Here is a 10,942-nt window from a genome sequence, read left to right on the forward strand (position 1 = left end):
GCCAATTTGAATGAACAAATGCAACAATGAATGAAACATCAAAACATTCATGTAAACTCATGCCCTTTTACCCTAGCGTTGTCGGGAGGATAATGCAAGAGAAAAACAACGAGATCTTGCTGACACATTTATTTGACATTATTGACATTATACGTAGCACCACACACGATTCGGGGGAGTATAATTGAAATTATGTATACGGGTTTGTAGGTTCCGTGGGTCCGGATGCCACCACAAATATCGGCCGATTTCCAGACAAATCATACCCATTGGTTCCGCAAATCACTGGAACCGCAATATTGATCAGCTCCGAGGTCTCGTTCATCATCAAGTTCGAATTCTGAGGCGGCTCATTCTGATTTTCAAGCGGCTGAAAGTCCTCGTCATTTTGGGGGACAAACTCGGACCCGTAGACATTGGTTTGTTTGGCCAATGTCCGAGATTCCTCTTGGTCTAAACTCAATGTAAAATGTCGGCTTTCATCTTCGGGGTTGAACTGATTGGACTCTACAGTCGGAGATCCATGGCTTTCTTGGACGTGCTTATCTAGATGCTCAGCATCTAAGGCGAAATAATTGCATTGCGAACATTTGGGAAAGTTGAAAGGCTTGATGGGTGGAATACCATGCTTCACGAACTTGTGGTAGACGAAGTTGACCTTGCGTTTGAAATTGTTACCACAATGCTGACAAGTCAAAGGATTAAACTTGATCTTGTGGACCGTTTCATGGTGATATCGACACCCGTAGTATGTGGAAAATGTCAATTTTGAGCGGTCTGCATTGAAGCACCGGTGACAAGTGAAAGGTCCTTGGGGCGCCACAGGGTCCAATATTGGATCCAAGTGGATTCTCAATTGGTTTTTGCCGTCCGTGATGTTAAATCGAACCGTAGCATATCGAATTTGGTCAGTCTTGGAGATCTCATTCTTCTGAACTAGCCTCAATTTGATCTCGGGCTCTCGGACAAACAGATTCGGATCGTCCTTCAACAACTGACCAACTAATTGGGTGATCCTATGAGTCAAACTCGGAGCTTTGGGCTGCTGAGAAGGGCAAGTGTCTTCGTATTTATGTAGCACTTTGGTCGTGGTGAGTCGATTGGGAGGCATCGAAACAGCCGTTGATGGTTTGGATGCAATGGAAGTAAGGGATGATTCGGAAGCGTCGAAATCGGTTCGAGGAGATTTGCACGGCACTTCTTCAGAGTTTGAATTGGAGAGGGTTTGAAACAGATTACGTTTCTTTAAAGATGTCTCAAAGCGAAAAGGCGTGTCACTTTCAGCGAATTCTTTGAGGTATGGCTCGAGACGACTTGCCAACGAACTAAGTTCAATGATATTCGCGGCTTGGAGAAGCTTGTGGCAATTGCTCTTGTTTATCAGGATCTTTCCCGAGTACATAAATCTGAGGAGAGCGATGAATTCATGAGCCTCAATGCCAGATGGCATACGGATTTCATTATTTCGAGATTCATATCGGATAAAGAACTCTGTGGAGGCCATGACGACTACTTTATGAGCACCCACTTTCTCGCCAGACTCAAAGATGAAATAGATATCGAAAAAAGACTCCTTGTCGAGGAATTGAACGAATTTCTGGCTGAGATGTTGTGGCCAATTACCGATGCTAATCGATTTAAAGTCCACGGCCGCCGGAGGGGACATCTTCAATCTGAAATCAATGAAGTCGAAGATCAGACGTACTTCTGTTTATAGAATGATTGATATCTCCTTGCCAAACTTTAATACAATTTATAAGAACACCATAAAATTAGTATGACAAAGACGAGCGTTCTATTCATCCTCCCAATCCAAAGCCAGATCGGACACATTTTTCTTGGTCGGATTCGATGTTTCTTCCTTGTCTGAGGCTTTGGATGACATTTCCTCTTCCGCAGTAGACACTTGTTCACCTTTGGGATCGGCCCCAAGCTCCGTACAATTGACCAATATCGTTTGGTTCTGGAGCTGCTCAAGGTCACTTGAGGGAACAATAACGGCCACTCCATTGGTCATACTTGCAGTCACAGCTTCGGTCACGACGGCCAAGGTAGTTGTGGGAGGGGTCTCAATCTCCTTGACAGGCTCGATTGTAAATACTTTGACATGGGCGGTGGACACCTTGTCCAACATCACCTCCCTTCGGAAGGTGCCACTTTTTAGGGGTCGGACTTTTTCATTCAAGCCCTTCCGTTGAGGTGAACACGGATCAGCCTTTGGCAATTGGACCTTCTTGGGTCGACCGCGAACCCCCATATACACTACACTGGATTCTTTGTCCACAATCAAAGGCTCCTCGTCACAATGGTCGGAGACAGACGCAGTCACCACTGTCTCTCCGCCCTCTTGGGAGGATTTCAATGTGAGGTACTGAACAACGTTGTCCGAATGGACCTTGAGGGAGACAGAGGGGTTGGTATGCAGCAAATGAGGGTAATTCTTGAGAAGCTCTGCTGTGAGTTCGGCAATATCGAGACTTGGACGAAGGGCTTCTTCAGAATGACCACTTTGCTCAAGAGCAGAATTGGGGTACGGAAGCACATTGGAAGTGGAATCTTCAGATGAACCCGGGGGATGAACATCCGACCAAGGCGCAACCATTGTACTAGCGTCTCTTTCTGAAGCGGAAGCGACGGGAAGCATGTCAATCACTCCGGATTGACGGGAAAATTCTTGAGTGACACTGGCTTTCGGTGGGTTTGGAGGGTTTTTCCGCATTACACGAGGTCCAGTAGCGATCGATTTCCTGGCCACAGGTAATTCAGAAGGCGGTGTAGGCTTGGATTCATTCTCAGCTTCAACGGCTTTATTGAACTCGTCCAGAGTGGCGTCCAAAGGATGTTGATGAGGAACAAAGTAAGAAGGTGTGGAGAGAGCTTGTGGATTTTGAGCGGGTGTTTTTTCAGGCGATGCTTGAGGAACGTCTCTGTTTGAGGCAGGCGTGGCTCGAAGTGAGAATCGCACGGATTTTCTCGGCGTAGAATCATCCACCTTCTCGGCTGATTTGAGGATGGGCTTGGGCGTGGCAACTTCTGGGGTCACCATTGATTTCCCCTCTAATTGCTCTGCTTCCTCCTCCTCTTCGACTTCTTGATCTTCGTAATCCAAACCCGCGTCATTATCGAAATATTCGTCATCATTGATCTCGGTATCATCCTCTCCCAATTCACTGTACCTCTTCCGCTGTTCAGCCATGAATTCCTTGAGCTCATCTACACTCATGTCCTTCTTGGGTGGAGCCTCATACACGGCCGGGGTCACAGGGTTCCTCACTCCCGTTTTGCGAATTTTCTCGAAATTGAGATTCTCTTGAATTTCTCGGATTTGTCGAGGAATCTTGGGCTTGCTCGAAAGATTGTTTCCCGAACGACTGTAGGCCTTGGAGGCATTCATTTTCTGGGCGGGTGTTTGGGAGGGTGGCTGGGCGGGTTGAATCGAAGATGGAGGTGGACCCGACACTCGAGTGAGTTTGGATTTATGTGGAAGCGACGATATCGGGGTTAGGTTCGTAGGAGGCGGTCCTTTCAAGCGAACGAGTTTGGCACCGGGAGGTGGACCTGAGACTGGAGTGAGTTTTAGAGGTTCTTTGGCGTTGGGCGTGGGAGATTTTGTGGGAGACTCCTCTGGCATTTCTGCATCGTGAGGGTTCGTGGAACGACGTTTCCAAATGGGCAACTTCTTCCCAGGCACAGTGTTGGCCTTCATTTCAGCTTCATCTTGCTGAGCCGCGGCACGTTTGGCTTGGATCTTGGCTCGTTTTTCGGCGTTGGAGAATCGCTTTTCGATCTGCTTGATGCGTTTGATCTGCTTGAGGGGATCGTTCTCCGGGCCCTTGCGCTTCTTCGGTCCCGTTTTCTGGGGGGCGTTTAATTGGGCGTCCATGAGTTTGCTCAATACTTCTAGACCCAATTCCGCCGCGGTCTCCTTCAATTTGGAGAACATGCCGTATTTGATGTCTAGCTTGCCCGTGTACATGAATCGAATGACCGGCGCCACGGCTTCAGGGGTAAATGAGGTGGGCATATCCAACACACCATCAATGATGTTGCCCTCAGCTTCGTTCTTCGTGAAGTAGTTGCAACACGCGTTCATCACCAATTTGTGCACTTTGATTTGGGCATTTTGATTGGGAAATCGCAACGCCAAATCGCAAAACTCCTTGTTTTGGAAGCAGGTTTGCAGACGATTAAGCAGAAATATACCCCAATTGTCTACCCGAATCGGCTTTAGATTCTGAACTTCGAGGTCGCTGCGGTTCAAGAAACTCGTGCCCGATGTTTGACCACCTTGGAGATAAACGGGATGAAAATTCGAAGGATTAGCCGGAGGTGCCCCAGGAGGTTCAACAGGCTCGGACTCCGCTTTCACCACCGGTTCCTAAAATATCAAACGAATTACATGGATTGTAGGTATCTCAAAAACTGGCATTGGTAGGCCTGTTATAAAACCATGTAAGCTTTGAGCACTTTTTATAGAGGGAGTAAACGGAGGTGAGTATTGCCAAAAAACCCTTCAATGAATGGTACTAACAGTCCTGTTACATAAATACACACACACACACACACACACACACACACACCTTTCCTTTGGGAACTTCAAATCCACATATCATTGATAGCCACGGACACCATTGCTTTCGATTCACAAGCGTATCTCACTTTCGTAAGAAGTTAACAAACATAATTTGGGCATAAAACATCCATTCTCTTTAGATTATAAATACCTGTAATTGCTGACGACACTGCACTCTAAATTGCCCTTTTGTCAATCAAATTGACGATTATCCGGATTGGCAGGTTGCCTTACTTTTTCAGGGCATGAAAAAGGATTAACAAGGAGGTTTCTACGTCAGATATGTCAAGCCATCAAAGTTAGGCAGACCCTCACCAGACTGTTCAATGAACTTTTTTCCAGGCAATGATCAAAAAGAGGATTGGGATTTAACCCAGGACTCAAAGAATCAATAAAAGAAAACATTGGTCGGGGTCTAAAATCAAGGAGAAATCCTCCTAATAATAAATCCTAAACCGGTCCCGAGACTAATCCTGAAGATCAGGCTATGAGATAGCCTTCAATCATAAGACTGACGCCCAATGTGGCCTTCAACGATACCCTTGACCTTTCCATTTGTCAATAATATCTCATGATTTCCAGATTGAGCGTGACCCATTGATCGGACAGAGCCTCCAAACCAGGATTCACCTGCCCCAAAAGGACTGAATCATGACCCGCTTGGTCGGCCTTACCGGGGGTGCTTCGGCCTGGATCACGGGCGTGACCATGGCCCCGCCTTCGGCCAGCATCTCCAATGGCGTGGCCTGCACGGTCACACTGCCTTCTTGCTCGAGCATCTGTCGATATTCCTCATAGGGAATGGCGTACGTCTGGCCATCCTGCACCACCGTCACGTACTGCTCGCCATCCTGCCCGTACACCACCGGGATGGCCTCATCCGAGCCCCCCGCCCCGACCGACACGCCCCCCACCACGGTCGAGGCGCTCGAATCGGGTGCCAGAGCCGCCATGTCGTTAGCCACCGGGTGCCGGGTCAGACCGACCGGTGGGCTGGAGGTTGGAACGGACGGAGGAAGGGTGGAGGGAGGGAGGGAGGTTGGATGGATGGATGGGCCAGCTAGCGGCTTGTTATTCGTGTTAGTAAGTCGGACTCCTTATAGAGGTCGTGGATGGAGGATGGTGTGACACAGTCCAGGCAAATATGGAGGTCTCACAAGCGCGCACTGAGCGCTCTCTGACGGCCTAAATCGACAACAGTCCGGAGGATAACACTGACTCAGGGTGATGAATCGGACAGGAACTAGCAACTAGCTACTTCATCAGTCAAACTAGAACCAAACCGATGGTTTGTGATGCCTGTGGTTAATACATTTTTCCGCCAGTGATAACTAGGGCGGTAGATTCGGCAAATAGGAAGGCCAAAAGGGGCACGCGAAAAGTGAGATCATCGCATTAGGTAGGAAATGAAAATCCTTCCAATTTTCTTTCAGCATGTTGATTCTTTTCAAAAATTGTGAAAAATCCCAAAAGATCTCGACTTCATAAGCCAAAATGGTGGAAATGACGCAAACATATCAGAAAAAGGGAAAAATCCATTGTTAATTTTATTGACTGCCCTACTGATCCTGCATTTATTGGTATTGTCTAACCTTTGTTGATGAGCGGCACCTTTTAGACTTGGATAAAAGGAACATTGAGGATATCCAGCTTTGCCCCAACCCAGGATTTAGGGTCAATTCTAGTGACCGTAGAGGCGTAATGTGCGTTTTGAGAGCACCTTCAAGCCCTCGAGTGTCCAGGCTAGTTAAAACAATGAAGTCCACCTCTCTTCTTTCTCGGGCTCCTTCATTGTTCAATTTGCTGCCCTCAAATATTCGTAGGGCTTATGTAGTCGTTGATCCAGTAGCAGGATTTAAGTCAGACTTGGACAAGTTTTTGACTAAAATTCCGGATCAACCTTATAGTCAAGGATTGGCCAGATCAGCCAATTCTAATTCGTTGGTCGATCAAACAATATATATAAATAAAAGTCAAGTAAAATGAATAATCTTCTCGTCTTGAACTGCTGAGATTCCATTCCAGGTAGCGGTAAGGAAGTCAGCAAAAATATGGCATTTAGCAAGAAGAAAGTTGGTGAGAAATTTACTAAAATGATTGAATTGCGTCAGAAATAGTTGTGTGCAAAAAAACGTATACTGGCCCAGGAGTAGCTGAGAAACTAAAGAAAAATCATATTTTTTGGCAATGATAACAATTTCTCATATGTTGCAACATCAAACTTTAGTGATTGGATTGATAGGCACAAAGAACCTTAAGAAAGACGTAGGCTCAAGATTACTTATTTTTCTTCAAAGTTCCTTTTTTTCGATTCTTTTTGCAAAGTTAAAGAGACCCAAAATGAGCTTCAGCACTAATAAGCAACAAGTTAGAATTAACACGGCTCATTGTTTTCTTGTAATCAAGATAAGATTTAAAAAAGCGAGAACATTTTCTTTTCGGCCAGAGATAGCAAAATGTTATTTGGTATTTTCAGAAAAATCATTCCGCCCTCTAATCATGATTATCAGATATTTGTCAAAAGCCACATGCAAGCACTTGGATTTTGGTCACATTCTGCCCCTTTAAGCTGAACCATTACTTTTGTCACTGCCCAAGTTTGCCGCCTAAAGCACCCGCCATCCGTTCTGCCTCATTTAAATGCCGCCTGAGCTCCCCTGCCTTCTTCAGCCTCGTCTTTTTATCGGCCCAAAACGCTGTCTGTTGATCTTTATTGAATGGCCTGGGATTTCATGTATGGGCAGTGTCGCCAATATCTACCATAAAGAAATCAGACTTATGCTCGCCATTTGAACTCAATCTCGTCATTTATGTCTTGACTTGCTTTTTGGGTGACTTTTTCTGCACCCCTCAGGAAATGTAAAGCAATATTCTTCAATTGAAGTAATTTACATGATATTCCATCAAATTTGAGTACTTGGCCTGAGTTAGCCATTGAATGTTCCCTCCCATAGTTCCTATGACGTTTGGCCTAACCATTCAGTCGAAGATGCTCAGGCGGATGTTTTATGGTCAAAATTGGTCTTATCCTCGTTGGGAAAAGAGTTATCATAAAACACCTTTACTTCTATGACGAATCGTTTCCGTGGCACTGCGTATGTGAGTATGTGCTAAAGGGCGGCCCATTTCAGCTAATATGCCTGGCCTATTCCGCCGGAAGTCAGAGACAAACAAGGAGGTCCTTTTCTCAGAGCTCCTGCTTTGAGCGCACTCGATTCTCAGGCCCGCCATTTTGGTATTTCTATGACCAGATGAATGACATCATCCCAGCGTTAAAAAGAAGAGTTTATCGAAAAAATGGCAGTCGAAGTGGTATCGAAATGAAGATCACGGCCGGTTGAGGCAACAAAACGGCTGGCTTTCATTGTGTCCAACGTTATAATTGACCATGGATTACCATTAACCTGATAGCTTTTACCTCGTATATTTACCATATTCATCGGTCTTTCATCCTTGTAAAATGATATCGGACAGTGATTTCAATCCCAAAAAAGAGGGTGGTGTTTTGAGGTTAATGCAGTTTCCCGAGTGCAAGAGGTCTCTCCGTCTCCCTTTCGATTCCCGACCTTTTGGTCAAGCTTACTTTTATCGCCAATCACACCCACAGGACGAAAACCCTGTGATCTGGACAGGATATGGTCTTTTGGAAAAGAAACTTAACCGATATGAGGGCAGCATCGTGGTCGCGCAAAATTCACCAACATGAACAACATGCTGTTGTCGAACCCAATAAAACCTTGGGAAGACTTTTTAGGGCTGAACTTTTGATCAACTTATAGCATAATGCTATCTTACCCTTGGACTATAACATTACCTACTTGAGGCCTTTTCCTCTGTCATTCACAGCCGTCCATATTATCCCGTTTTCTACTTTCAAAGTCCTTTCATCCGAAGGGCATGACCACCAGCCAAAACCTGTCTGACCCCAAAGCCTTAAAAGGGCTGGCCCCTTTTCGGCATGCCTGACGGTCCACTCCGCTCAAGCTCATATTTTCTTTACTAACAGAACAGTGAAACAGTGAAACAGTCGATCCAGGATCCGCAGCGAGCCAGACAGGAGACGGGCCGCCCGCCCGCCCGCCGTTGTGATCGTGTTGTGACTGACCAAGCCCGATCCCTGTGTCGATCCTCTTCTTGCTCTCCCCTTGGTGGTTCTCGGCCTAGGCTGTGTCCCGCCCAGGCTCATCAGCTAGAGAGAGAGATCCAGTCCCAAACACAAGAAACGGACGAGACAGAAGCAGCTGCCGCAGTCCAAGGTCCGATCCAGTCATCCCTGTGCAGCCCGCCGCCTGGCACTACCATGGAAAACGTCAAGCCTCAGTCCAGGCCCACCCCCTTACATTGACCCGCCACGACGGACACGCCCAGACCCGCTGAGGTAACGCCACCACAGATACGGCTAGCCGTGGATGATAACGCCAGACCGTTGACCGTCGGACTGTTGATGGGACGGGGAGTGAGCGAGGCCGCCACGGGTGGATCCGCTCTAACTCGACTTTTAGCTTGATATGATAGGGTTCCGGGAAATGCAGGTCCTTACGGCCTTTGACTTGACCTTGCAGGTTTGAGTGCGTGGGTGGAACAGCCTCATCATTGGGGCGGGCCTCGCCTTAACGGAGCCATGTCGGCCGAGGCCAGCCCGGAAACCCCGACGGCCCTTCCGGCCACCCCCGGGGTCGCAACCCGATGCCCGAGCGCCCAAGGTAAGACCGCTTCTATCGCCTCTATCGCCTCTATCGCCTCCTGAGCCGAGTGCAATAATCTCCGGCATGGTTTGGTTTCTAGTTGGAACCGGGCTCGTCAATCGAGGGTGTCCCTGTCCTTGGATGCCCTCGTCCTCAGCCAGCCCAATGGTCCGGACCGATGTCCACGGTCCCCTGTCAGAGTAACTATGGGTCGGAACCGCCCTTCCACACAACGACGTTAGACTCAACGCCATCAAGGTAAGCGCCCCCCATGATACGGCCTCTTAACGCCATCTGTGCCAGCCATCAGGGCCTCTTATCCAGCCTCGCTCACTCAATTGTTGGTGGCGGATTTCTGGCCGACAACTCTGGGTCAACCCACACTGGCCATCAAAGGGGCCCTAATTGGCCCATGAATTAGCTAATAAAACCGAACCTGGTCAACGAAGTGGCAAAAAAAAAAATCAAAAATGGCCAATCAATTCGCCTGGTAATGGAATGAAATTGTTGGAAATTTTGATTAAATAAACCACGACTACTTTATGGATTGATTTTAAATACGCGAAAGCTCTTATAATGGACACTTTATGCATAAAGCAGTGTCAAACCCGATAATAGAAATTGTCTTAATTTTTTCTTCTAATTACTTCGGTTAGTAAGTGTCGAATGAAAGGAAAAGCAGCGAATGCACCAGAAATTCTCCCTCGTTAGCAAGTAAACCCTCATTTCGGCTTGAAATACTTTTTTTTGGCTAGATCACCTAAATAATAGGAACCCACTAACCAATTATGCTCATCCTTAGCGATCGCCCACGCACACGTTGTCCACTTCCACACCTCCAATAACTCGCCCAACGCGGCCTATCGTTGGTGGATCCGCCTCCGGGTGGGGCCCGTGGTTCAAGAAAAATGCCCCGCTCGTCCCATTCCCAGGATTGGATTCAATCCAAGTTCCGCCTCCCGTTTTGACGCCCAGTGGGCCCGGGCCCATGCCGCCTCGCGCTCCGAGTGGTGGACTCAAGCCGAAGGAGGAAGCGACGATTCGGACTCGGACGAAAGCTGTAGTCACTCGGACGACGACAGTGACGATGATTCTGGCAGTGAAGATGAAAATTCCGGCAGTAGCAGCTCATCGTGCTCCTCAGATGATGGCGAGTCCGACTCCGGTTCCAGCTCCAGTTACTGCAGTGATACGGTAAGCTTGGGTAATGGGTTAGGGCTGAAGTGTTTGTTGAAAAGGCATTTGCGGCATTCTTGAAATTTTGATCATGGTCCATAGTCATAAAACAGATATACTCGAGGGTCGTAGTGGTTGGTCTGAACAGAAGTTTCCTATACAAAGTCGGATTCATGAATGGAGACACGTTTGAATTCGGGGAATTGAGAGCAACGGTTTTGTTAGCGATCGCGCTTTTTTGTTGGAATTGAATTGCTTCCTGATGTTTTTGAACTCTCTTTAAGGATGTATTGATATATCGTCGTTTGATTTGATTATTTAGGTAGATTAAATGTTTGGCTTATTAGTTTGGCGGCGAAAAGTCATCAAACGATCTATGATTTCGACCCCTGCAATGTTATTTTTCACACAATATGCGGGCAAGTGTGTGTTCAATTTTAAAAATGCCCGAAGACCCAATTCAAAGGCAAACATAAAAATCGATGGCAGTAAATGCTGAAAGGAGTGT

General features: G+C 47.0%; 2 protein-coding genes across 2 annotated transcripts in view; one reads left to right on the top strand and one right to left on the bottom strand.

The window, feature by feature from the left end:
- Window positions 1-114: 114 nt before the first annotated feature.
- On the bottom strand, window positions 115-5,643 carry LOC131879604 (uncharacterized). Its single transcript, XM_059225964.1, has 3 exons — window positions 5,248-5,643; window positions 1,799-4,378; window positions 115-1,711 (listed from the first exon to the last, which is right to left on the bottom strand). The coding sequence occupies exons 1-3, from the start codon at window positions 5,524-5,526 to the stop codon at window positions 191-193; spliced, it is 4,380 nt and encodes a 1,459-aa protein (XP_059081947.1). The 5' UTR covers window positions 5,527-5,643; the 3' UTR covers window positions 115-190.
- A 3,110-nt stretch (window positions 5,644-8,753) lies between these two features.
- Window positions 8,754-10,942, top strand: part of LOC131879417 (mucin-4-like) — a 68,371-nt gene continuing 66,182 nt past the window's right edge. Inside the window, exons 1-2 of the mRNA XM_059225731.1 lie at window positions 8,754-8,951; window positions 9,136-9,276. The gene's annotated coding sequence lies outside the window, so the exon portion shown is untranslated. The remainder of the gene's footprint in view (window positions 8,952-9,135; window positions 9,277-10,942) is intronic.

The sequence above is a fragment of the Tigriopus californicus genome, chromosome 4 (genome assembly GCF_007210705.1).
Source record: "Tigriopus californicus strain San Diego chromosome 4, Tcal_SD_v2.1, whole genome shotgun sequence".
Lineage (NCBI taxonomy): Eukaryota > Metazoa > Arthropoda > Copepoda > Harpacticoida > Harpacticidae > Tigriopus > Tigriopus californicus.

Bases quoted from the DNA above. Each gene is read 5' to 3' on its own strand.
- LOC131879604 (XM_059225964.1), bottom strand. From the start codon at position 5,526: ATGGCGGCTCTGGCACCCGATTCGAGCGCCTCGACCGTGGTGGGGGGC. The intron at 4,379-5,247 runs GTAAGGCCGACC...TTGATATTTTAG, and splicing joins TCCAGGCCGAAGCACCCCCG to GAACCGGTGGTGAAAGCGGA. The intron at 1,712-1,798 runs TAGAACGCTCGT...ATCATTCTATAA, and splicing joins CTTTGGATTGGGAGGATGAA to ACAGAAGTACGTCTGATCTT.